This window comes from Melospiza georgiana, chromosome 9, assembly GCF_028018845.1.
Source record: "Melospiza georgiana isolate bMelGeo1 chromosome 9, bMelGeo1.pri, whole genome shotgun sequence".
Lineage (NCBI taxonomy): Eukaryota > Metazoa > Chordata > Aves > Passeriformes > Passerellidae > Melospiza > Melospiza georgiana.
Genome location: NC_080438.1, coordinates 3,207,575 through 3,235,023, shown reverse-complemented (window position 1 = coordinate 3,235,023; position 27,449 = coordinate 3,207,575). Strand labels below are relative to the sequence as shown.

At 49.3% G+C, this 27,449-nt stretch overlaps 1 protein-coding gene across 2 annotated transcripts in view; it reads left to right on the top strand.

The window, feature by feature from the left end:
* Positions 1-11,175: 11,175 nt before the first annotated feature.
* PBX1 (PBX homeobox 1) overlaps positions 11,176-27,449 on the top strand; it is a 131,673-nt gene continuing 115,399 nt past the window's right edge. Inside the window, exons 1-2 of one of the 2 annotated variants that reach the window (XM_058030684.1) lie at positions 11,176-11,631; positions 14,133-14,206. In XM_058030684.1, the coding sequence (XP_057886667.1) occupies positions 11,441-11,631; positions 14,133-14,206 (265 nt within the window). In that variant the 5' untranslated portion in view covers positions 11,176-11,440. The remainder of the gene's footprint in view (positions 11,632-14,132; positions 14,207-27,449) is intronic. The other variant, XM_058030683.1, reaches the window with a different exon arrangement.

Genomic DNA, 27,449 nt, shown 5'->3' with positions numbered 1-27,449 from the left:
AACACTGACCTGAAATTCCCACAGCTTTTCTACCTGTACAGTACCCAGGGTAGGTTTAGTTAATGTGGGTGGCCTATACGGCCTTGACAGCACTGAATTTCCAACCTTCATCATCTGCAGGTTCTTCTGTGTTGCTGGGCAGGCTGAAAGGCACAAGTGGCCTCAGCATCAGTGTCGTGCACGTGGAGAGAGATGGAGTTTATTTTCTGGCTTCCTTCGAGGGTCAGAGGTGCACTGCACTGTGTCAGCCTCTCTCAGCTGAGTTAATGTGCTTCAGTAATCCCATGGATTCAGCTTGCTCTGTCCTCCACCGTGTTTGGCACCCTCCCCATGTCTCCTGGTACAAACCAGGAATGTTTCGCACTGAAACAGCAAGATGTCTTGTCTAAAAATATTGAAATTATGTTTTTCCCCTAAATTCATTCTTCTCTTTAATATTTCTTCAAAGGAAAGAAATTTGTGAAGCTGGATCCAGAGCAGTAGTAGCTTTGGTGGCTGAACCAAGCTGGTTTTTGGTTGATTTAAAGCAAGTCCTCCTAACTGCAGCCTGGCCCTCTTAAATTTCTCCATCCCTTGCAGTGAAGATCTACTTCATTCACCATTTCTAAACTTCAAGATTTGGATACCATTATCTGTCATTTCTGCTTCTAAAAGGACTCTGGAGACTGAGAGTTTGGGAGCATTCTCCAACCCCCTGTAGATTTTATGTGTTATCCCTTCCATAAAAGAGTCAAGGTGGTGGTCAAGCCCTGAAATGCTTGATTGTTACTGAATGAAATAAAAAGCTGCAGTAAATAAGGTTTTTGATGTCTTAGTCCTGAAAGAAAAGAGGGAAGGATGTGTGTCCATATGTTCCACACAAGGGCCTTAGCTCTTTGGAAAATTATCTCCCTTATTTATGTGATGGCAAGTGAGAAATCTGTGTTTAGAGGCCGGTGAATTAATGAATTAGAACACAAAGAATCAAACTTGTGTTCGTTATTTTCTGTAAAACAAACACAGCCTTGACTTTCATTTGCTGCAGAAGCGTTTGAGAGGTTATCCAGGCAGAGATCAGAGCTCCAACCCTGTAAGGAGAAGTCCGTGCCTCAGGCAGGAGACAGACAGACAGACAGACAGACAGTGCAGGGCAAACAGAAGCAGCGACTGGTGTTTGAGCACATTTGAAAGAGCTGAGGAACCCCAGGCCATGGAACCACCCTCCTTCCTCCCACAGCAATGCTGCTAACACTGACCAAGGCACGCTCGTTCATGTGTTGCCCCCGGAGTCAGCGGCTGGAAATCACTTTATGAGGCAGCAGAAACACAATGGGCTATTATTTTTAGGCTAGAGCCATTCACACATTTTCTCTGCAAAAACGGGTACCCTCCCTCTTTGTTGTGTTTTTAGTTGTTTGTGCTTGCCTAATATTCCCTGCCCACCCAGCATCTAACAAAATGAGATGCTGGTCTTGTCTGGGGAGGTAAAATATTGCAAATTACCCTCATCTGGAAACCCTTTGGATCTGAACCTGAGTGCTGAGCTTCTGCTGTAGCTCGGTGTCCAGAGCAGTGGAGCTAATGACCTGAGGCTGCAGGGAAGTTTGGGCACAGGCTGCAGCTCCTTCTCCCAGAAATGCTCTCCTCAATGGATTAGAAGAAGCTTCCCTGGCAAACTGGGAAGGAGTCCAAGCTGGGGAGCTGGTGTGATAGGAACTGACAGGGCTGGAAATTTGATTTCTGACTCTTTGTGCGTGTATTTCTCGTGGAAGGAGAGGCAGAAGGAGCCAGGGGTACTTTGAATCCTGCAATCATTAAAACCAATTCCACTTTTCCTGCCCCTGCCCACCTCCTGATATGTGTGTGAAACAATCTTTACAGCTACACAGCCATCAGATGGTATCGACCCTGCGGTGGAAATTGCTATTGACTGCTGCTGGTGCTGCTCTCTGCACTTCCGTGGCTTTTAAAGCGACACTCTTCAGGTGATTTCACTTTGCACTTGATGCAGCCCGGGAAGCACTGCCTGAAACGGGCTGGGAAGAGCCTGGGGGGGAAAATTCGTGTGTGCAACAAACACCATCACCACCCCTTGGCCACAGGAAGGGTGTTGGAGCAGGTGGGAAGAGATGCTCCTGCAGAAGCACTTGTCTAATGGGAAGAGTCAGAAATTTGATTTCTTTTTTTGCTTTTGTCCATCATGAAAGGACTCCTGTGTCCCAATACAGTTGTTTTCTGCTGCAATGGTAACACAAAGCCAACACCATTCTTCCATCCCTTTGAAGGATCCAGCCAGTTTTATATCAGCTGAGGACTAGATTCACTGATTTCTTGTTTTAAGGGCCACCTCTGATTCCATATTACAAATTCTCTCTCATCTGCTCTGGGTTCCAACAACAACAACAAAAAAGAGAGGGTAAATAATAATATTTACCTTTGATGCACGTGTCTTGTGCAGCCTCCTCTCTCTCACAGAGCTCTGCCTTTGCTCCCTGAGTTCCCACACGGCATTGCCCAGGAGCAGCAGCTGGCCAGATGTGTCCAGGGCGTGTGTGCAAGGAGTTCCCTTTCTTGTTATCTGCAACAGAGGCTGCCTAAAGCTTCCCAGCCAGCCCCTTAGCTTGAATGCAAATAACCACTGCTATTAGCTCTGAGCACTCCCTGACAGCCCTGATTTCAGGTCACAAGACTGGCAGGCTGCTGAGGTGTCAGGAGACGTGCCTGGCATTTCCCCACTCTCCAGCCCAAGCCCTAGGAGCTGCTCTCACTGCTTTACACTTGATGCTCATGTGGGGAGTGTGGCTCTTCTCAGCCTGCCTCTGCCTCAGCTGGATGGGAGGAAGAGGTGGGAATAGAAAGGGCTGGATGCTGAGAGCATTTCTTGGTGGGACAGTCGGTATTCCCAGCCCCAAGCACTGAGCAGGCTGGGAAGGGAGATGGGGTTAGCTGGAATTCAGCAGAGCTCAGGGATTTGCTGCAGAGGCAGTAAAAGGCCTGGCCTAGGAGGGGTTTAACATGCCAAACACTGCCCTGCATGCCTGGGGAGAAAGTACAGGACACTTGGGGGGAGCACATGGCCCTTTGTCGCCTTGACTGTTTAAAATTTTCTAAGCCATTCTTGTAATGAACTTTCTCACACGCTTTCTGTAAATAACTCACCGTTTTGCATTCTTTTATAGAGGAAGATAAATTTGATGGACTGTTGGTTTGTCCAATGTCATTGGAGAGGTGGCACTGTAACCCTCCAACCCACTGTCACTTTTGGAAAGCTGTAAATTTTAAGGTCAGAAATTAAACTTCCCTTTTTTCTTCACCTTAAGAGCAGCGGTGTGAGCTTGTGTTGTGTCCCATAGTGAGAGCCCTTTGCTGCTTTTGGATCTGCTGCTCACCCCTGGGATGGCCGCAGGTCACAGGTGTGACAGGGACTGATGGCCTTTGCCTCTCTCATGGCAGGTGGCATCTCTCAGCACACTTTCCCATTTCTCTCCTCCCACCCCATTCCCATCCAGCTCCTGGAAGCCTGGTACTGCCTCTTCCATGGAAGCAGTGGGGACCTGGGATGACTCTTCTCCTCCCTGCTCCTCCTTGGACTCTGTCACTGTCTTCTCTCTGTCCTGATTAATATATTGCTCCAGATCCAGACTATCCAACCAGGGAAAGAACTCTTAGCTGGACAGCCTGGAACAAAGGAGTTGTTTCAGCTCTTTTATTTGAGGCCAGGGCAATGTGAGCCAAGTGGTATCTTCCCAGCCTGGACCTTGAAATCCAGGTCTTCTGTGAGTTAAATTGGGATTTCTAAAAATTAGAAAGCCAGGTCTTCACTGTGAGTTAAACTGGTGCTGCTTCAAATGAGATTTATTAATTTACATCCTTTGAGGACCTTCCCCAGTATGAGACTGGGGGAAAAGCAGCATGTTAGAGCTGCCAGTAGCTTTTTGATTGTCATGTGTCCTTTTTTCTTCCCCATTGCCAGAACCACAATGTTTTTCCAGCCCTCTGTCCCCATCCCTTGGACACCTTGACTTTTGTGCTTGCTGAATTGAGGCTGAAGCTGCAGCTAAATAGGACAGTGTGGGAGGCTGAAGGCTCATTCCAGAGCAGGGTCCAACAGCTCCACCTCCTTTGCTTCAACAGGACCTCCTTCCAAAGCCACAATTCCAGTTGAATTTGCCTTTCCATTCTCAGGGCTGAGGCTTTCCCTGCCTAGCAGAGCTGATGGGGCAGCTGTGCCCCTCCTGGAAGGTGAGCGCGAGTGGCTTTGAGCTCACTGAAGATGCGAACAGTGTTTGCTCTGCAGGCTTTGCTCAGCTCCAGAGGCGGTGACAACCTGTCCCTTTCTGGTTTTCCCTCTGCAGAACAGTGCCCAGGAAGGGCAAGCTGCTCCCCCAGCCCAGCTTCCAGCTCCACATGTCCCACAGTAACCAGGTGCTGCTGCAGTGTACGTGTGTCCTTATCAAACAAGCAGCCTTTGATAGTTTCTCTTTCTTCCGGGCTTAACCTGCCTAAGCCTTTTTGGGGTGAGATACGATATGTGACTTGACAGCAATTCGAGGTGAGATTTTTTCCTCCTGGGAAAGCATGGCAAGAAATTAAGCTTTGCAGGTTTTCTGCCCAGTCGACCAAGCAAAGAAAAGTCCTTGGTGAACTTGGGTTGGGTCTGGGGACAGGAGAGCTACTGCTGTGATTTGTGGTTATTCTCTCCGCAGCACTGCCTCCGTAGTCACAAGTGAGAGGCAAGTGGTTTTGACACCTCTTTATGACCTGGGAGCCACAGGGAAGTGGTGGTGACTTGTGTTCTGGAAAGACAAGGTCATTGACAAGGCTGGTCAAGCAGCTTTGGGTCGTCTGACCATGCTAGAATCCAAGTATTTTCAATTCACGGGAATTAAGGTGAGCATCCTACTTTTAGGCTGCTGGGTATTCCAAAGTGGGTGCTTCCCAAGGTGGTGTGCAGTGCAGGGATATTACAGTGAAAGCTGTGGATGAAAGCAATAGTGAAAATGGATGTCTGGTTTGAAGCCTATCTGTCCTACAACCTTCAGGGCCTGCCAGGGGACGTGTTTCCTGGGCTGTGAAAAACCAATATGGGACACAATCATATATCAGTGATTATATCGATCACTGTCTCAGGCCCGTTCAGTCCAAGGACACCAGCACCTTTTGGAGGAGGTGTTGCTCCTACTCCTCCTCTGGGAGGATGTGGAACGTGTGGCTGGTGTGTGAGGGGAGGTGACTCTCCTTTAGGGGATGCTGGGTCCATACTCAAACCAATTAGCAGAATGGAGCTGAGCAAAGTACAGGAGGGACCTGACTGATAATAAGCAAAATGCTCAAATATGGGAAGTTGGGGAAGAAGCCAAATGAAAATGAAATGAAAGGCTAAGGTCCAACTGCAGCAGTTGTGCAAAAAGGATGGGACAGCTGATAATAGGAAAGCCTGCAGGAACAATGGGTCAAACCCCCAGGAGAGAGGCTGAAGGAGTCTGAGAACAAGCCAAGCAGGGGCAGGGGGAGGTTTATGGAAAAGTGTTTCAGCAAATTGGAGCTGCTGGCTTGCTTAACCCCACGGAGAGCTGTGTCTCTCACTGTGGCCTCTTTGCTCAGCTCTCTGTGCTGTTGGCCAGCTTGAGGGGAGCATGGGGTAGCAGGGCCCTGACTCAGGGAGCAGCAAGGGGCTCCTTGCATGGGAGGACACTCCTCACCAACTGTGGTGCTGCAGACAGGACAAAGGTGTTGGTTCTATCCCTCAGCCCAGGGCTGGTGAGAACTGTCTTTGGGAACAGCCTCAGACCCCCTTTTTATGAAGGTAATACCAGAAACCTGTGGCTGAGCCTCTTCAACAGCAGGCTGGGAAATCCATGGAAAACTCAGGAGAGGAAAACCCAACTTCTGACTGCAGATGAACTCCATAAAGACCATTTGAAGGCAGATGACGGTGTGGTGGAAAATATATCCCAAAAACCACGAGTCTGCAACTGAGATGCAAAGGAAGTCCTTCTGGTTAGCTCTAGCTCACATGGGGCAGCAGGGATTTCTTTCACAGACACTGTGCTCAAGGAAATTCCATGAGACCTTGGAGTGGGAACCTTGGCTCTTGCTGGTGGTTCCCAGGGGTAAGGCCTTAATTTCTCTTCTCTCTCCATGTCCCTGTCTGTGCAAGAAGTCTGGGGATAAACCTCAGTAAATCATCTGAAAACAGGCTTCCCACAAAAGAGAGCCCATCCTGCTGGTGGTGAAGAGGTCTGGAGGTCTCATTAGGAGGCTTGACTTGTGGGAGCTCATGGAGAAGCTGTGGAATACAGTCATGTGTTCATACCTCTAATGTGGCTTTCTCTCTTTTTTTAAGCACTGCACAAATGTGAGACTCTCTAGATAAAAGTGAATTTAACAGCTATTTGTATCCTTTGAGGAACATCAGTACTGGTTGAAAGAGGGTAAAAGACCTTTTTTTGTTGAGTCTGGAATGGACCTGCTTTTATTGGAGGACTCTATGACTGCTTTTGTTGCTATTTCCACTGACAGCTTTTACCTGACTTGTTTTTAAAATCCTTCTTGGAGGGTTTTTTTTTTTTTTTTTTTCCTGTCTTGAAAAACTGCATTTTCTTGCTGAAATTCAAGCTTGGGGTCTGGAAAAATGTCCAAAATTATTTTGCAGATGGCTTGCTGTGATATAGAAGTCCCAGAAATGGGAGATTCTGTGGGGGAAGTCACCTGTTTATTTCCAGGAGGGTAGACAATTTATTTTAAACAATGCCATTTTCTTTTCAATTATAGACGTTTTTGTGGGAAAAAATTGCAGCAGTCTCTAAGAAGGAGCACGTGACCACAATTAAAGGATGTGCTGTGCTGTATCAGAAGGTAGTATTTAAACCAGGGAAAGTCTGAATATTGGCTATAACTCATTGTAATTATACCATCTATTTCAAACATGTAAATATGTTTGGTAGCACTTACATGTTTATGTCAGCAATTGGGAAAAGACATTTTTCTTTTTGGTAAACTTCTGGTGGTAGGAATTGTGTTACTTGTATTTGAATAAGAAACAAACAATTTACACACCACAAATTTTTGGGTGAATAGAATTTGTTCCTCTGTCTTGTAGTTTTAGGAATTTGCCTGTGGTTTATTTATGAAAATTTCATGAATGGGTAATACTAATAAGCAATGTATTAATTAAGACATGTATTTCTTAACAGAACAGACCATGACCATGGCAGAGTTGGTGTGACACACGGGTTGAAGGTGAGGCTGGGAATGGAATGAGTGGGAATATATTCCTGGCTCTTCCCATCTTTACTGGGATCAGTGATATTTAGCTCATTTTGAAACGGCTTTGAGATCCTCAGGTTGAGATCCCTCCAGAAGACCTACAGTCTAACACACAAACCCTGCAAAAACCTGAAGGCTGATTTAACCTGGCACCTGGAGTGAAGCTGTGTCTCTGCTCAAATTGATGAGAAAACTCCCTTTGCTGCTGGGGACTGGGATCCTTCGCCAGGGGAAATCATTCTGAGCCCATTTCCCGTCCCTTTGACATTTTCTGTCTCATCAAAAGCCAGAGGAGTAAGGAAGAAGGTTAATGACTAAATTGACAAATAAACAATCAGTTCAAAGCAACAAGACATTTCCAGGAAAATTTTAGAATTTCCTCTGGAAACCAGTGAGGAATGTAAACACTGCCACGCTTCAATATAAAGGGGACCATCTATATGGCACTCACTGTGTTACAGGGACTATTTCTGGGAAACAGAAAGGACTTTGGGTTTTCCATGGAAAATTTTCTGTTAGAGGAAAATTGCAGAAGAGAAAAAAAAATTTATTTGGTCATGGTGAACGAAGAAGGGCACGGCCAAAGCGGTGTCTGAAGGAGAGCCCCTCTGACGGTGTGAGGTATGATCTGTGCACTGGCTGGCTCTGGGAGGTCAGGTTTGGGGCAGCAAAGCCAAGGAGCCTCTCTTCAGCAAAAAGGAAATGTTTAAGGAGTCCCAGGCCAGGAAATTGCTTCTCATCCCGGTGGCTTCGTGAGTGTTGAGCGATGGTGACAGTGGGATGCTTCCCTTGCGCTCGGAGAACGAGAGAGAGCGTTTGGCCTTCATTTCCAAGGGCTCCACTCTGCCACAGTAATGGTGCATTAACAACAGCTTGATTTTCATTTAATAAATAATAGGAATTACACTGTGAGGCGGCCAAGATTTTAAACAAGAGGCTCCCATAAACATTTTCTGCAGGAATCTGTGATAAACCAAAGATAGCTCGACGTACTCGGGGGGAGTGGGGACGCCAGACTTGGACGCTGTCCATCTGCTACGCCATTGAAACAAAACCACTTTATAATAACCACAGAGGAGAGGAAGCGAGGCAGCTTGGCACATACACTTACACTATGTGTGGTGGAAATGTTTATTCTTTATTTCAGAAAGATTTAGTGGGTGTAGAGATAATAGAGCATAGTGCTCACTTGTGTCTTGGGGAAGGAGGGGTGATGGTGTTTGGGTTTTAAGGGAGTCCAGTGTCGGCTCCCATGGGGAATATTTTTGGTAATACCTATTGCAATCTCATGCACTTGGAAGGCAGGAGGGAGACAGAGGAATGAAATGTGCTTTTCAGGAGAGGTGTTGCAAAGGCCCCAGGATTAGTTATCTCTGACAGGAAGGATTTTACAGACTCCAGCAGACAGCAGAGGCACAATCCTGGCCATTTCTGCACCGACACGTAGATCCTCCAAGGTCCTGCGCCGGGATGCTTCCCTCAGAGCAGCTTGGAGGGTCCCCTGGCTCCTGCTTTCTCCAGCCTGATGTGCTGAGGCATCACACTGTGACTCAGAAAATAGGGAAGGATCTTCAAAACAAGAGTCAGGAGGGTCAACAGGCCAGTGCACCCTGCAGTCCCCAACGTCAGTGTCATCGTGCTCCCCTTCGCGCCGCGCATGCTCAGCTCTGCTGCGCTGCCTGTCCTTGGAGCCGCTCAAAATCAAACCCAAAAGACCCTGGGCTGACCTGTGGGGGTGGGAGAATCCCTGCCAGGGTTTGAGACAGCAAACGTCTAGACTTGGTATGTGAGCAAGCAAGTGGAGGGATGACTAAGTGTCTGAAAGTTTGGACCTTTGGAGAGGAGTCCCTCGGCTCTTCGTTTCTTGGATACAGTTCTGCTTCCTGTGGAGCCATGGAGATGATAATATTTTTTTCTCCCTTTTTGTTTTTTTTAATTTTTTTCCCCTTTCCAGAAAAGTAAGAAACATCCAGATATGTCTTGGGCGAGAAAGCAGAAACCTTTGAAAAATTTTGGCAAATCAAGACACATGAAGAACGTGTTGAGTGAAACATTTCAGAGCGACAAAAATCAAAACATCTCACTGCGCCTTCAACCGCTTTAAAACATTTTAATGGTTCGAAAGGAAATTTCAAAATGAAAAGTCATGTTTTGCTTAAAACACTAGAAAGTGTTTCATTAAAAAGGAAGAGTGGAAGCAAAACAATTGCCTTATATATTTTTTCTCACCAAAGAACCTGATGGGTCTTTCCCCAAGTGATGATGAAGTCAGGACCTGGGACTAGACACATCTTCCATCGTGTTACAAGGTGCCTGGAGCTGGCAGCCTTGGATCTGAGAAAGGGACAATCTGATGAAGCCATTTGCCATGCAAGAAATTCTTGAATCACCATAACTGTTTTATTTATTCATTTTTAAATGCAAATTTGCAGGCCAGCCCAGTCCTAGGGCCATGCCTGCTGATCAGATGGTGCCTACAGAGATCTTTCCAGACACAAGACAGACTCAGATGCTAGGCAATGAAGAAAGGGGCTGAGGAAGTCCTTCCTTGCCAGAGTGCTGTGACTTGTAGGTTGGAATGATGGTCTTGGTGGCCTTGGCATCTCTGCTGGCTGTTGCTGCGCTGTTTGGGCAGCTGAGGGGCCATCAAGTGTGGGATGTGGCACTGCTGGCCTGTGCTTGGACAGGCTCTGTAGTGGGAAAGAGAGACAATCACAGAAGCAGTCCTAAATTGGAAGGGACCACAGTGGCTCATCCAATCCAAGGTTTAGAGAGAGAAACAGCACCATGAAAAGGCGCTGGTGGCTGAGATGAAAGGATTTCCCTGGGGGCTACAGTGGCCAGGGAACCCTGCTCGTTCCTGGGAGATTTGGGGACAGCATTGGAAGTCAGAGCCAGCCAGATGGCAAGAGGGGCAGTGGGGAGGCACAGAGACTGCCTGGGGGCACCAGGGGGCCGAGGGCATGGGGAAGGCCGACAGGAGGGGAGGAAGGCTAAGGGGAGGTGGGATGGCCGGCTAAGGGGAGGTAAGGAAGGAGAGGCTGAGAGGAGGGGAGGCAGAATGGCTGAGGGTAGGTGGGGGGCAGCGAGGAGCCGGAGCAGCAGCCGGGGGGCCGCGGCGCTCCCGAGGGGAGGCGGAAAGGCTGAGGCAGCGCTCGGAGGGGCGGGGAGCGCGGGCCGGGGCCCGCGCGGGGGCTGAGGGCCGGCGGGAGGCCCCGCATCCCGGGCCCGGGCCGCCCCTTCCCCCTGCGGCGCCGCGCTCGGCCGGGCTCGGTCGCTTTAAGGCGCGGGCGGGGCGCGGCCCCGTCCCACCTCTGAACCCGGAGATTGACGGGCGGGCGCGCAGGGGGCGGCGCGGCCCGCGGGCCGTCCCTCCCGCCGCCGCCGCCGCCAATGGGGCCGGGGGGGCGGGCGGCGCCGCTGCCCCTTCCTCCCCCCGCCCCCGGGCTTCTCCGTGCCAGTTTGAGGAGTCCGGAGCCGAACAAAAGCAGGCGGCGAGGGCCGGAGCGGTGCGCGCAGGCCCGGCGCAGGGGGGGCCCAGCCAGCCCCGAACGCGGCCCCAGGGTGGGGGAAAGTTTGGAGCCCTCCCCCGGTGCGCGGGGGCTCCGCCGCGCTCCGGCCGCGGTAGCTCCGGCGCTGCCATCGCGGGCGGCCGCCCCGCCGCGGCCAGCGCTGCCGCCGCCGCCGCCGCCTCCTCCCCGGGCGCAGCCCCTGCCCCCGGCCCGCCCGCTGCCTCCCCGGCGCGGGGCTGAGCTGCCCTGCTTTTGGAGTCGCCGCCGTTTCCCCTCCCTTCCCCGGAACCCCCCCCCCTTTCCCTCCCTCCTCCTTCCCTCCCTCCCTCCTCCCTCCTCCTCCTCCTCCTCCTCCTCCTCCAGCAGCCAAAGGGATTTTTTCCCCTTTCTTTTTTCTCTCTCTCTTTTTTTTTTTTTCCCTCTCCCCCCCCCCCCCCCTTTCATTTTTTTCTCCTCCTCCTCTTCCTCCCCGCCGCGGAGCCGGGCGCCAGCGTGAAGGATAAATAAAAAGCGAAGAGGAAGAGGCTGGGGAGGAGGAGGAGGAGGAAGAAGGGGGGGGAGGAAAGAAGAAGAAGAAAGCGAGCAAGAAAAGAAAGCGAGGAGCCAGGCGGCCAGCCCAGCCGCGCCGCTCCCGGCAGCCAGGGCAGGAGGCGGCGGCGGAGCGGGGCCGGCGGCCGGCGATGGATGACCAGCCGCGGCTGATGCACACGCACAGCGGGGTGGGGATGCCGGGGCACCCGGGCCTGTCCCAGCACATGCAGGATGGACCAGGCGGGGCGGAGGGGGAGGCAGGCAGGAAGCAGGACATCGGAGACATCTTACAGCAGATCATGACCATCACGGACCAGAGTTTGGACGAGGCGCAGGCCAGGTGAGAGCGGCGGGGAGCGGGAGGCGGGGGGCAGGTGCCGGGAAGTTTACCCCGCGCCCCGGCCCGGCCTTTGTTGTCCGGCGGGAGGAGCGCGCCCGGCCGCGGGAGCATCGGGGTACGGGGGTGCCGCTGCTCCTGCTGCGGGGAAACGTGGCCAGGGGGGACGGGGAAAAGAAAGGGGACCGGTGAATACCCCCCCACCCCCCGCTCCCCGTTTATTATTTCGCATCTTTCTCCCACCTCCCAACTTCGGGGCGGTTTCGAGGGGTCGCCGCGCCCGCAGCCTCCCCCTGCCTCCATCCACAAACTGGGCCTGGCTTTTCCCAGCCTTTTTGGGGTGGGGGGATTTAACTGCGGAGGGTGGTCGTGGTTGGGGCTCCGCTCCGGGCTCCTCCGAAAGAAGCCACCAAGTGCTGCCCCGCTTCTAGGGCTGCTAATAATGTTCTTTCTTAGGCCCCTGTAGTGGTGTTATTTTTTCAGCGCGTTTCTGCGCCTTGAAGATGCTCATAGAAGCTCTGCCTTTTTTCTTTTTTTTTTCCCCCCTCTTAATTGCAGATGTATTTAAAAAGGAAAAAATAAGGCTGTAAGAGCCGGTGTCTGAATTGCCCTGAGCTTCGGAGAGTGCAAACCTAATGCGCACCTTCAAAGGCACTACCAAAAGTTCAGGGAGGGGAGGAGAAAAAAAAAAACCCTCAAATGAAGGAATTAGAACAAAAAAGTTGCCTTTAATTGCCTGGGTTACACTTGATATTTCTTCTGGGCTGCAAAGCTGCTTGGTGTGTTGTCCTTCCTCCTGGTATTTATGCCCCGAGTTGAAGCAGATTGCTAGAATACATTGTTCCTGGAAAAACGCACCGCACAGCCCCAAAACTCGCTGAAGAACTTGGAGAAGGATAAAAGTACCCCAAACCTCAGCGTCCATCCTCCGTGCCTCCCCAGCTTCTGTGGAGCTCCTGCTTACCAAAAATGCTTGTTGTAGGGTTGATCTTACTCATTTTCTTATGTTCTTGCAGGGGCAGAGTAGCTGGGAGGAGGAGGAAATCATTCACTTTCTCCCCAGCCAGACCCGGGGCAGTGAGGGGCTTTTCCTTTGGAAAGTTGCAGGAATCGTGTGTGTTCCTGCCTGGATAATTTAGTGTAGTTAATCAAATCAATAAAACCAAAGCAGAACAGAGCTAGGAGAAGGCTTTACGGGTTTGCCTTGCTGGTCTATTTCAGCTGCTTGCTCCCAGTGCCTCTTTCTTTTTTTGTAAATTATTATTATTATTATTTTTAATTCTGAGCTGGCAAACACGCTGCATTTATCAATAACATTGGGCTTTGCATTTTCTCCTTCCCTCCTACTATTGCACGATTGTTTTGCTGCCTCTTTTTTTTTTTTTTTTTGTTTGTTTGTTTATTTTTTCTTCCTTGGTTATTTTTTTTTCTAAATTAAGTTTTTGGAAGATACAAAGTGCCAGCATTATTTGTAAGAGGGCCCTTACAGCGTACGTTCGTGATTTGCGTGTACCCAAATGTCTGCGCCCATCTGGGTGTGCTGATAAGGGAGCACTGTGGTTCTGCAAGGGTATATACCTTTGAGAGACTTCATCAGATATATAAATCTTTTTAGCATGTTGTGGGTGGTGGGGTAAGTAGTGTGAATGTTTGCCAGATGTTCACATCATCTTTCGCGTGTAATTTTGGTTGGTAAACAGAAATTCCCCGTAACCGGCGCCGGATAGCAACAGCCCTGTGTGCAGACTGAACCCTTGGCTAAATCACCCCATGGCTCAAGAGAAAAAAAAAAAAAAAAAAGAAATCACGCTGTTTCTTTGCGTGTGGTGGGTTTTAAAACCAGCCAATTAAAGCGCCCCCTCCCCAAAGTCTCTCCTCAAAACCCACAGGAGAACGGTCAGCTCTGGAATAACAGCAGCCGAAAGGAGCAGCGTTGAATAGCAATCCCTCCCCTTCCCAGAAGCAGCCGGCTGTGATTTTTTAATGTGTTTACTGTCCCTGTTGTAAAGAATTAAATTTTAACACCTGCAAATAAGCTGGATGTAAGTAGCATGGAGGCAGAGGAATGGGGGTTCTCTCTCCATGTGTCTTCCTGTGCTCCGCGTTGGGCGCTGAAATTCCCTGAATTGACAGCTCTAAGCAGGGGATGTTTCCAGCACTGGGGCAAGGAGGAGTTTATTTCCCCTCTGCCTCACAAATAAAGCACATGGCCTGGTGTGATATGGGAGGTGGAGGGACAGGGAGAGCCCAGTGCATTGAACAAGGCGTTTGGTCCGAGCTTGGCTCCCAAAAGCTGCTGGTTCTGCCGTGGAGCATCGCGCCGGCCGTGGAGCGCTTTTCACTCCTAAACTGGTGACATTCACCTCCCCTGCCTTGGCTGGGTGGCTGTTTGCAGCACTGGGGGCTCAAACCTGCCCTCCCTGTGCCAGCCAGCGTGAATTTGGAAAGTTGCTCCTCGTGGTGACATCCTGAGCTCACCCTCCCCTCTTTTCTTTTCTCTCCAGGAAACATGCTTTAAACTGCCACAGGATGAAGCCGGCGCTTTTTAATGTCTTGTGTGAAATCAAAGAAAAAACAGGTAGGATATCAATGCTGTTGGTTTTTGTATTGTTTTTCTTTTTGTTCTTTGGGGATTTTATTCCCCAAGTTTGTGTGCCCCTCCGCCCCAATGCAGCACTATTTAAGTGGGGAGAAATAACTCGTTGGTATTTAATGCTTCTGGCAGTGGATTTGCATGATGTGGTTTGTGTCTAGAAGAGAAAATATTGTGGTTTAATTTCTATTGTATGGCCTTTCTTTATTTATTGCTTTTTCTGGGGAGAAAAAAAAAAATCAACCCCCTTGCAATTTGTGTCTTGCTCTAGTTTCTTCTTTAAGACATGGCACTGCTTAAGAAACAACAACAAAAAAATCAGAATGCAGAGTGGGTGTGTGGGAAATAATCCTAACAAAATGAAACTGTGCAGTTTTATTACCATTAGTATTCAGGTAAACACAAAGGTTTCTTACTTTTTTTTTTTAAGAAAGAGTTAAAATGCTCTTGTCTGCCAATCATCCAGGCTAGCTCATGTAAGAGCGAGTTGTCAGTTGCCTTTAGTGAAAGCAATATATTAGATTGTTAGTTACTTTAGGGTACTGTTGTTTTATGGCATGGGGTGTTCTCAGGCTTCTTTAGAAGCTAATGGCATGAGAGCGTTGGTTCTGCTGTTTCCCACTTTCCAGACCTCCTACCATGTACTAACACACTTATAACACATCCCAGGGGGGCATTTAAATTTTAAAAGCAACAATTAAAAAATAGCAGTCATCAATCAAGGGTGATCTTAAACAACAGATGCTCAGGGAAGGACATTTAGCAACATGCACCACTTATTTATGTATTTGTTGGAATCTCTCTATTTTTTTTTTTTCATATAAATGTAAAAAAAAATAAAGTGGGGGGAATGATGGAAATCTGGGGGTGGTTAATCTCTCCTGTTGGCCTTCTGAGCTGACCAGAGTTGATCTGTGGGCTTTCCCAAGCCGCCGTAGCTGCCTTGTTTTAGCACGCTGCAAAGTACTTGACTTTTCCCCCCCTTCCCCCCTCTTTACAACAAGGACTGAAACAGTCAATAATTCATATCTAAGCCATATAAGCAAGGGCATGACATGAATGAAAGTGACAATAAATATGATTGCACACCCAGTTGATATACATTGATAGTTACACATAAAAGGGGAGCAGCTTTCAGAAACCTGAACTGGGTCTTTTTTTTTTTTTTTTTCCCGTTCTTAAATATATATATCTAAAACCTCCCAGCATGAGCAGCTGATTGAAAATACAATTACTTGACTCCTGCAATATATATAAAATGACTAAGAGGGCCCTTTGTTAAGCGTTGTTTGTGCAGCGTGTAGCCCAGACAAAGCACCTACCGATGGCATTCGGCTCTCCCGAGCCCTCCCGGCTGCGGGGCCGCCTCTGACCTTCCCGAGGAGTCCTTCCCTGCTGACTTCCCGTAAGAACCAGCAGTGGGTTTGGTGTGGGGACCTCCAAACTCTTCTTATGCTGTGATGTGAGTCTACGTAGAGAGAAAGGTTTGGGATTTTATAGCGTTCCCCCGCGCGCCTCCGCAAAAAAAGGGAGCCACTGAATTCCTTCCCCTCTTCTCTCTCTCTCCTGTAATTTTGTGTGAGCCAAGGAACCTTTGCCTGTCCCTTCCCTAAGTGTGTTTGATGCTGTATTTGATGCTCCATATGTTGCCTGTGCAGGGACACTTTTTGGCAGAGTAACTGTTCAATCCCAGCTCAGCTTCGCTATCAGCGCAGTGGCGAAGTTAGGGAACAAGGAATCTGCTGGGACCAAACTTGGTGGGGAAAGCCAGGTGAGCTCAGGGATGCTGTGAGGTCCCAGTGAGCTGGAGAGGGATGAGGAGCTGTGCATAGCCACAGTGACAGGGTGTAATAATTCCTGTCTGCGAAGGAAAATGGAAAGAGATGGTATAGGGCGAAGCATGCTGCTGGAAATAAGGATATTCAGGTGTGAACTGGGGCTGTTTTACATTTTTATAAATGCTGTTTGTTGGTGTTGTGCCTGGATTCCTTGGCTTACAGGGCTGTGCTGTGGAGGTCTCCAAAGAGGTTGACTCGAGATGGCTTTTGGAGCGTTGTTTATCTACCCTTGGATATGTCTGCGGTGAATTCTTTCACTTTGCAAATTCAAAGACCTCCTCCCCTCTTCCCCCCCAATCTGCATCCCCAAAAGTCACACTTCATAAGAAAGCAAACAGCCAGATGGTTTTGGTTTATTTTTATTTTTTATTTTTTTTAAATCACTGCTTTGTGGGCCCAGTGCTAGGCGGAAGTTTGCCTTGTTTTTTCTGGGGCCGAGGGTACCGCCTGCGTCTGTTTGCTTACCCCTTCCTCGCGGGCAGCGGCGTGAAAGTTGAGCCAACTTCTCGCTTCCCACTTTCCATGTAGCTTCCCAGATTTTTGCATGTGTGGCGTTTGAAATCCTGGTGATTGTTTGTGGTCACTGGTGGGTGTTTGAAAGTGCGTGCGTACATCTTCCCCCCGGCGTTATGATGTGCAGAAATGTGCGTTCGGTTACCCCGCCGCCTGATTTAAGTGACTCCAGAGCCTTGCAGAGACTTTACCACCATCTCTCGCAACATTATGGCTACTATTTCATAGTGTTAACCTTGTCTTGAGCAAACCCAAAGTGTCCATAAAGTTCTTACAAAAATAGGTCATCTCTACTGGCCAAAGAGTCGCCTTTTGCATTTGGGCTCTTCAGTTTTTTTTTTAAAGTATTTATTATCACTTTTAAAAATTATAATGATAAATGGCAACCCCCTGAGCTTTTTTTTTTTTTTTTGGTCTGCAGACCTTTGGGGTGATAGCTCTTTAAAAGTAATAAAAGTTGAGAGATCTGATCCAGGCAGGAGTATGTAGGGGAAGGAAAAAAATTGCTGCTTAAATATACATCGAAGTTGTCGGCGTTCATTTGGTGTGTTTTCACTTGCTGTTGGTCGCTTTGTTGCGAGGGAAGGGGCAGGACTGCCTTCAAATGGCTGGCTGGCTGGCTTTTTGGAATAATAATTATGGAAATGGGAGGCATTGTTGTCCTAAATACAATTGATTCCTCCATCAATAGGGATTGAAATCGGAAATTGCATTCCTGATTTATAAAAAGTTTGAAGGCAGGGGTAGGGTCTCTGTCTTTATGGCTGTTTATTTTTTTTTTTTTTCCCTCTTGTTTTTTTCCCCTCTCTCTTGGTATGGTTTTTTTTTTTTTTTTAAGCTGTTCTCTGCATGAGCAGAATAGCTAAGCAGAAGAATCAGGCAAGGCGTACGCAGACGTGGGGTCCTTGGATGGCAAACTGGAAAATATCTGCTGTCAAAATGCAGCAGCATCTATTTCAGCTGTGAGCCTTTCCCAACTCCCATCTCGTTCGGCAGGGACCGGTGGGGAGAGGCTGAGCACAGGATATATGACCATTTAATCTGATTCCTCCTCCTTAAGAGCTTTTCCCATCCTTTCACTTTCTCTGCTCATTTGGGGGAGGTGAGGGCATCGGGCAAATTCTCTACTTCTTAAGAAGACCCTGACTTTGCATTTGAAATCCCACAATTTTTTATTTTCTTAGCCTCCTCTCCCTCCTGTGTTGAAGGAATTCGGGATTAAAAGAAAAATGTACATAGCACCAATGGGGGGGATTTACAAAGTGGAATATTTATAGACAGCACTGATTAGCCATGCAATTGTTGTTGAATAATGGGTTTGTTGTCTTTTTTTTTTTTTTTTTTAATTTTAGAACATAATAGCTATATAAGGTGCCTCTTAGCTACCTTTCCCTGTGCATTATCTTCACCAAACTTAACTCAAATCAGATCTTTGGAGGAGGTAGGATTTTTCCCCTTCTTCTCTTCCTTAACACCCCTTTGTTCTCTCCAGCTCTGTGTTCAATTAACACCCCCATCGCAGAACTGTAGTCTTTTTTTTTTTTAATGTCTGTTACTGTATTTCACTTCTGACACCTCTCTTATTATTCTTGCCTGCTATTTCTCTTTAATATAGCAATTATGATATGGGGTTTCTTTTTCTTCCTCCCTCCCTCCCCTCTTTTCCCCACGCCCCAAGTAAAACCCCACCAGGAGCAGCGTGGGGAGAAGAGGGGCAGATGGGGTGTGTGCAGTGCTGGGGTTTTTGGGGTGTGGGGCAGAGCTTTGACAGGGGTACACTGGCAAGCCCAGTGCCCCTTGGCTCAAGCATTCCTCCCAGCAGGATGGGGCAGCTTGCTTTCCTTCCCCAGGGTATCAAATCCTGCCCTCCTCCTTATCCTGCCTTTCCACTGAGGAGGTTTCCCAAGGCGCAGGAGAGAGTTCAAAACCCCGATTTGAATTTCAATGCAATTCTTGCACCTAAGGCATCATTCTGCTGCTTGGAAAGAAAGCTCATCAGGGAAGTGCTCAGTCCTGCAGCCCTGCAGGATCTGGGTCCCTGCTCAGCTTGCTCAGCTCTGGGCAGGTCCAGCCCTCGCCCGGCTGCTCTCCCTCCTGCCCTTCAAAGGGGAGGAAGCCTTTGCTTTGATATTTGTTATTACTGATTTTTTTATTTTTTTTCCCCTTCCAGTTGAAAGGCTTTGAAGGCAGAAGTGATGTTTCTCTCTCAGTGCCAGGCAGAGTCTTCAGGGTCCCTGGTGTGGCTGCCCTGGGGATAAGTGAAACATTTTGGGAGAGCGGGGGCCTCCAGCCCCATCCACACCGCCCGAGGAAGCCTTGCTATAACTCACAATTAAAGTGCTTCCAGAAACCTGATGTCTTCAAGGGAAAGGAGGGGAGGGAGTGTGCAGGGGACTGGAAGATAGGGATGGTTTGGTAGACCTTGGCTTGGTGGAGGAGTGGCTACCTCTGGGACTGGAAACCGCTCATCCTGATGGGAGGTGGGACGTGTCCCAGTAGGTCCTGGCAGCTGGAAGGAGCAGGGTCTTCAGGGCTGGACCTGTCCCTAAAACAAGTCCGTTTTCTGGGCTTTTATTTTTCAGTACGGTGGTGTCCATCAGGGGGATGGGTGGCTTTGGAGGAGCGTGCTTGAGGGCAGGCTTCTCTTTTTTACTTTTAATTTCATATTTTCTTCTTCTCCCCTGGTAGCATGCGGTTGGAGCTCTTTGAATGGAGCAGGCTTAATTAGTTTAATCAAAATTGGCCTCCTGCAATCCTCCAGGGGAGGAGGTGGGAAGAACAGGGCTGCCAGTGGGCTCTTCTTCCCACCTCCTCTCCCTCAGCCCTGCCATTAAAGCAGAGAAACCAGGCCTGGCTCTGGCATAACATTCCTGCTCCTGAGGGGCTCCCTGTGATTTGGGGTGTACTGGAGCAAACCTGTTTGCTTTTTATTTCAAGCAGTTTAACTGTTCTATTATGGGTGCCTGATGTTGAGCCAACTTTGTTGTGACTGCAGCAGAGCAGGAAGGTGCTCATGGAGGGTCTGCTGTGTCCTGTTGCTCCCAGCCCTGTCTGTTTTTTTCCTGGGAGATGGATGGGCCACTCTTGCAGCTCTTGATCCCCATGCTCCCAAGTGTCCAAGCCTTTGCTTGCACTGGCCTCCCAGGTTTTGGGTGGCTTTGGGTCCAGGGATGGAGGGTTCCTGGATCAGCTCACTATTTGGGTGATTCCTGCTGACAAGGCACAGAAGAGAACAAATCTACATTCACTATTAATGCATTTGGAAAAATACCTGTATTAACCACAAACAGCAGCTAACCAGAGCATTCTCTTCCATAAATGTTGGGTGTTTTCCCTGCTGCCATGGGTCTCTCTCCAGTCCATCTCCCCTTGCCTGTGCATGATCCTGGCAGCAGTCGGTTTGTGGGTGAGTCCAGGGAAAGAGATCCTGTTATTGAGCCTTGTAGCTCCAAATGAGAAACTCAGAAGATCTTTCAGGCCTAAATTTCTCCAGGGAAAAGTGGTTCAAGTTGCCTTATTTGAGACCTGCAGAGGGATTTCCTCCTTGGAGCGCTGAGTGTCTGCAAGCAGAGCTTTTCTAAATGCTCTCAAATGTGAGATTTATTCTTGTTAGCAGGACTCGTGCCGGCCCTGGGTTTGAGGGCAGCGGTTGTAAACAAAACACAGAGAAACTCTGAGACAATTTCATCATGGTTTGTTTTTTGTTTTTTTTTTTTTTTTTCGTCACAAGGAAATTACTGCATGCAGCAGTCCTTGAGAGGAGTAGGGTGGTGGTTTAAACATAAATGGGTTTGTTTGCAGTGAGATATAGTAGGCTGTGCTGCTGCTTCTGCTGAATCAGAGCTGTGGATTTTGGCAGGGAGAAGGCAGGAAGACAGGATTCCTCATCTGCCTTTGCTTCAACACCTTATTCCCCAGTTCCTCCTTTAATCCTGGAACTGCTGCCTTCTCTGCTAATGAAGCTCTGCAGAGGGTTTTGTGATCTCTTGGAAATCTGCTGAGAAGGATTTTACTACTACCTTTTTTTCCCTCCTTGTGCTTGGAGTTGGGGTGCTTTGGGAGACAGCAGAGCCTGTCTTGTCTGCCCTGGGCACTACAGGGGTGGTTTGCAGTTGATGCAAAATATGAGGAGCCCAATAGGAATGGGGCTGAGTTTTCCCCTGAAGAAGTGATATTATTTATTTTTCCACCTTTTTTATTATTTGTAAATTTTTTTTTTCTTCCTGCTTTGCATTCTTACGGCAGTGAGTTTCTCTTGGTAGTAACATGCTGTGGGGAAGGTGATCTGCACAAAACTGGCTCCATGGCCCCCAGAGCAGGATGCCCACACTTTTGGGCTGAGTTTTCAGGTGTTTGGGTGCCACGTATGGAGAAGTGATGCTCCCTTGTGCTGCAGGGATGTGCCCTGATCAGTGCCTAGCATGGGGGACTCCGTGCTGGGTCAGGGTTTGGAAGGAGGTAATGTGATTTACAGCAATGGATCTGGTTAATAATCTCCAGCAGCTTCTGTATACTCAGGGGCTGCTCGTATTCCCAGCCAGGTGTTTGCAGACCAGATCAATATGGCCCTATTTGCATGGGGCTGTCCTTAATCTAATAAACCAACCTCAATCTGCATCCTTTGCTTTCCCCAAACATCCATCGGGCTCCGGTCTGGCGAGCGTTCCCAGTGGTGGGAGAAGGTGTTTGTGGGCACTGCCTGGCTCCTGGGCTGCCAGCCTGGGGTCACACGTGGCATCCCAAGGCTGCACCCTCTGCCAGAGCCCAGGCTGTGTGAGCACCCCAGATTTTTTGGGTGTGCGTGGTGCTTTGCAGATAAACAGCTCCCCAGTGCGCTCCCGAGGCATTGATATTGGGGCTTTTTTGTGAAACCCACATTGCCTTTGGGGAGCATCTGCTGGGAGCTCCCTTGGAAACCAAAGCTGATGGTTTTGTGGGCTGGGTGGTCGGCAGCTTCTGCTCAAAACTGCCTCGGAGGTGCTGCATCCCCCAGCGACTTAAATAATCCAGGGTGGTGGGTGCTATAGGGATAAATTACAGAAAGCTGTGGCCTGAGGAGGCTGTGGGCTGAATATATTAGTGTGTGTTGTCAGGCCAGGCTCAGGAGGGACTCAGGTGATGCTTTCTCCCACTGCTGAGAATCGCTTGGCCTGGAATTATTGATTTGCAACTGTGTCAAGTAAAAAAAAAAAAAAAGGGAATAATAATATCTCTTGGCCTTGTGTTTGTGAGCTGTGCCCCTGTATGTGTGCATATATATAGTATTTTTTTTTTTTTTTTTTTTGAGCTGGAACAGAAAGGCACTTCTCCTGGCTCCTTTTCTTGGTGGGGAAGGCAAGGCAGCCAGGGAATGGGCAGCCAGTGGAGGGTTTGGCTGCCAGGGAAGCCATGCCTGCCGAGGAGCAGGGTGCTGCTGCTGATGCTCCGCATTTTGGGAGCCGCCGTGGATAATAGAAATCCCCTGTGACACCTTGAGGGAGCCGTACATTGTCACTGTCCCCTCCCTTCCCAGCCTTTTATTTATAGGAGAAGCCTTACCCAAAATACCTTTTTTGCTTGCCCTAAGCTGATGGGTTCTTTCCAGCCCCCTCCACCCTTTTTTTCCCCTTAAATCTACTGATAAATGGAAAACCCGCGGAAGAGCCAGTGCTGTGAGGAGCTGCTCTAATCTAAAATGATAACTTTGCCATTTTACTTCAGCCTTGTTGAAAAATGAGCAGAGCTGCCTTTGCAAGTGAGATCAGCCTGCTTAAACGCTGGTGCCTGGATTTTTGTTTCTCACCCGAGTAGAATCCTGGAAACTCAGTTCATTATTTCCACATCCCATTTTTGGTTTCACGCAACCTGGCTGGCCTGCCCTTCCTCGTTACCAGAAGAGGAAAATCAAGTTTCTGTCCTGGTTGGATAACATTTTCAAATTCCAGAGTGATGTCGATTAGCAGAATTAGCAGTGGCAGGTTACCCAGCAAAAATCCCTTTCCAGTTGTGAGGTGTTCCTTGCTGGTTGCTGCTTCTTGCCCAACTCCAGCATCCCAATCCCAGATATGTCTCCACAGCGTGGGGATTTTTCTCTCTTAACTCAGTGCAGTTGTTTCCTTTTGACATTTGATATTTACAAGGCTGGAGCCAAACTGAAAGTGAATCTGCCCATAACTCTACTAAATGTGCCTTTCTAATTTCAACATTAATGTTTCAAAACCCAAGCTGCTGGTGGGTGTACCTTTGCTTGTTTACACACATCTTTTTTTTATTTTTTTTCCTTGTGCTGTGATTCTCTGGTGAAACATTAGGAATGATACAATACCTGGAGCCTCTGCATGGATTGGTCTCTGGCTTTCAGCTGTAAATTTGGCTTTTAACCCCTAAATCTCTAATTTTAAAAGCCTGCAAGTGTTTTAGGTTAGTATTTTTTTTTTTGTTTGAGAGGTGCCTGCTTATATGCAAAATTATTATTGTAATATATGATTCATTACAATAATATTGCAAGAATTTTCAATAAGATGATTGATTGCTATATTGCAATAAATTGCAAACATATTATTTCAAATACTGCGATAACGTGATGAATTTGCAATCCTCTGATTATTGCAAATCTCTAGACAAAAGGCTAGAGATTGCAGTTCACAGGGTAAAAGGAATTAGCTGGAAAGAGTTGTGGCTGTCAATCCTGACTTGATAGCACAGGACACAGCCCTTCCCCCGGTGGAGCTGGTGCTTTCCAGGAGAGCGCTTGCTCACATTTAGGGAAGTTACAGGCAGCGGGACACACTGCATGGTTGGAAGTGTGTTTTGAGGGGTTTTGAAGCTTGCTTTGAAGGGGTCACCTCTTTATTTCTGACACAGATTGACGAGGGTGCAGCGCGGTGCTGTGAGAGAGCCGCGGAGAGCGAGGAGCCGCTCCCGGAGCGGTTTGGGGGGAGCAGGTGGCAGGAATGGTGTTTTCACTGAATGTATTATTCCCCCGGAAAATCCTGGCTGTTAGATCTGGTCAGCAGATGTGAAGTGTCGATTGCTATCGGCGGTGGGAAGGCACTTGCAATATACTTTGCTAATGGAGAAGAACCCGAGGAGCAATTCCCCGATTTACGCTCTCGGCGATGTGAAATGAAACCGGCTGAAGCGCTTTGCTCGGCGAGCTCGTAGCAGACCACTTCTTCCTCCTTACTTGATGCAGATTTTTCCAAAGAGGCTTTTTCTTGGCTCTGTTGCTGGGTGGCCAGAGGTGGCTGGGAGGCACGGACCCCTTAAATGCATCTGGAGGCACAAAGCATCCAGCATGGGGGAGCAGGGAGCAAGCAGCGCCCGCTGTAGCTCACTCCAAAGCCCCGGTACAATTCTGTCCCCAAGTGGCTGAAAAGGTCATTTAGCGCAAGAGCAAACGTTTATTTTTTTTTTTTCATTCCCTCAAATAGTCAAATTAGCATCCCTCCTCTGCCACAGGAGCTGCTGGAGGGGGCATCCTGAGAGGGATTATAGGTAGAAGTGCCTGGGCCTGGGCTGCTCCTCTCCCGAAGGTCCCCAGCTGCTATTTGCACATCCCAGTGTCTGACTGCGGCTGGCATTTCCCCCGTTTGCTGGAATTTACTTTCTGCCTGGCGAGGGCATTGGGTAACATTTGCACACCTGGGCTGCTTAAGCTGCGCAGGGGCTGGGGGGATGTGTTGGAGAAGGTCAGGGGTCTCTGCTTTCCTTGTGGGCAGGAGGGAGCAGGGAGAGCAGCTGCTGGTGCTGTGTCCTCTCCAGAGGCAGCGAGCCGGAGGGGGAAGGTGGTGTTGTGTAATGTCACAATGTCTGTGCAACCATCTGGACCTGCTCTGATGTTGGGTGGCTGCAGGCTTGGCCCTGGCTCTGGGGAGCTCAGACCCTGCTGGGTTTGCTCTTGTGGATGGATTGGATGGGCAGTGGGTGCTTGGTTGGTTTTTATTGTATTTATCTGTGTTTCCTTTTGGATAGGATTGCAGTGCATGTCTGGCAGGTGCACAGCCTGGGGTGGGAGTTTTCTTTGGAAATAACTCTGCTGCATCCAGGTCTCGGAAGTCATGGGATCCTCACCTGTGGGCTGTCGGGGATAAGGATGTGCAGCAGCATGATGGCATGGCTGGACGCTCAGAGAGACTATCCCAAGGGCAGACTGGAATTGTTTACCATGAGAAACTCACAAGTAGCATGGAGGAAGGTGAAACACAGCAGAGAGTGGTGGTAGGGGATGTCCTTGGTCTTTCCGTGTGTCCTGAGGCAATGGCAAATCCACATAGGTAGAAGGGCAGATTTTTATTTCCCTTTTTCTGGTGCTTTTGGCTAGGCCTTGCAGATGTCCTTCTGCACAGGCAGCACATCCAGGGCTCTGAGAGCCAGGGGCCAGGACAGAAAGTGCAGCCCATGGTGGCACAGTGCTCCCAGACCCTGTTGGGAGCAGCGGGCACGGCTGGCAGAGCGTGCCAGTGCTGCGGGCAAGGGCAGCCCATGGACCTGCTGCATCATCCTGGGCTGGGATTGGGAAAGGAGCTGTGCCATTAGGAGAGGTCCCTGTGGTTTGTGTTTGAAAGGAGCTCCATTAGGGTAATTTTTAAGCTGCTGTTTAATCAGAAGGCTGTCTGCTAATAAGAGAGGGAAATGCTGGGTGGATCTGTGCTTGTGCTGCATCCCCTCTTCCTGGTTCCTTTTGCTTTTTTTTAATTGCTTTTGCTTCACCCTTTGGGAATGCTACCCCAGAGGCACCCAGGTGCTCATCAGCACCACTGGGTAGGGCTTTCCAAGGATTTCCTTGGCCTCTTGCCTATTGTGTGTAGTTGTATCCTGCTGCCTTCCTCTTGCTGCATCTCCTCCCTGTGCACAGGCACCAGTGCTGGGTCTGACCCTGGTCAGGGATTGCCCTTGCAGGTTCCTGAGGGAAGCCAGTCCTGATGGCTCCATGGAGGGCTCCTAAGAGTCAGCAAGGAGCATGGAGGAGACCTAAACAAAGAACAAATGAGAACCATATAGAGACAAATGGGAATCAGATTTAGGAAGCAGACGAGACAACCCTTGGAAGGGGCAGGGGGGATGTTTGCTTTAATCAGTCTCCTTGGGTTTCAAGCTATAATAAAGCAGATTTGTTTTCTTTTCCCTTCTTTTCCCCAGGCCCCACTTTTTCCCCCTCTGTTTCCTCTTGCTCTTCTCAAAACAGCCCTGGATTCAGCAGCACCAGCATCTCCTTCCCAAGCTCCCACTTTTACAGATAGGATTGCTGGCCAATCCAGTCAACATCCTGTCCATTTTTCCCCCTCCTTCAGTCTGGTTCACACTGGTGGTGACTTACTGCCTTGAGCCAGGCTACCTTGGCTGAGCTGCTGGGTGCAGGTCCCTCCCACTGCCAGATGAACTTTTTGGGCTTTCTGAAGCGAGCAGGAGAACAAACCCTTCCAAAAGGGCTGTGGTTTTCTGTGTGGAGTCGCTCTGCCCTGGCACGCTCTGCTGTGTGCTTTAGAGGCAGTCCCCAGGGACTGGCCGTGCTTGGAGGAGATCAAAGTTTCTCCATCAGAGGTCTTGGGCAATGCCTCTGAGATGCTTGAGTGACCTCCTCACATGTGCTCCTCTGGGATGTGGTGGTAACTGTAAGGGAGGATCCTGCTTTCCCAGCCTTCACAGGCGGGTTGGTTCCCTGAGAAATGTGCTGCCTTCCCCTTTTTATTCCATTTTTCCCTGGTCGTTGTCTTGGTGCAGAGCTGGTGGATCTTGGGAGGGCTGGGGCTGTGTGTAGCTGTGAGTCAGTGAAGCTGAGCCTTTGATCTGTTCCACTTGCTGGTTCTGGTGCTGAGTTATTACCTTCCCAAACAGAGAGGCCACGCTGGAGCTGGGATTAGAGATTGCTGTGACCATCTCTGCAGCTCTCCTGTGCTGGGCACCACAGAAGGGATGGGATTTTGCCCATTCTGAAAGGGAATGTGAGCCCAGTGCCTGCTTGGGGACATCTCACCAGTGCCTTCTGCTGGGCTGCTGTGTTTGTTTTCCAGGTAGAGCTTTCTTGTGCAGAACTGTTTTTCTATTTGCTGGTGTTCAGTTGAGAGACAAGGCATCCAGGGTGATCCTCCAGCATGTTCCAGTGTGTTGCTTTCAAGTGCTCTCCTGGGTTTTGTAACCCACACAGCCTCTGTAGGATTCCCCATCCTGGAGACTACATTCACCCAGTCTTTCCAGGGATTTCCAGGGAAGGCTGGTGGTGAACACCCTCCAGTGTATCCCTCAGGTTCCCAACAGCTCGTGCCTCTGGCAGACACTTCCAAGGTGGCAGAGTTGGTGTTCCCAGCCAGCCTGTGGGGCTGGGAGTCCCCTCTGGTGCAGCATGGTGGGGTGGTTTGATGGGACACCCTTCACCCAGCGCTCAGCAGATCTCTCATGAGCACTGCAGAGCTGCCTGTGCCGTTGGAATTGTTTTCCTGCCTGTCAGTAATCCTCCAGGGAGGCAGTGTCCCATGCCAGGGCAGGCACCTTGGCTGCTGGGCAGGAGCCATTCAGGAGGAGCTGTGTGGTGGCTCTGCTGCCCAGGAGGGGCTCGTTTACCTGATGTCTGCAGGAATACCACCGGGCTTTCCAGTTGCAAACTGGTTTGGCTTAGCCCTGAAAAGCAGAGCCGAGTGTGCCCTGTGGTGGCTTTTTGAGGTCACCACGAGGGAAATCACTTGTGCCCCAACGCAGCCCGAGCCTCCTCCCTTGCTCGGAGCAGCAGAAATCGTGGTTGTAAGCCTTCACCCTGCTACGTGACTGTGCTGTAGGCACTGTTCTCTCTCAGCCCCTCCGGGTGGGTGCCAGGGGAGCTCACGGGTGCTTTGGTGCCCTGGCCCTGGCTGCATCCCAAAACTCCCTGCCCTGCACTCTATTTCATCTTCCCATGCTTCCCA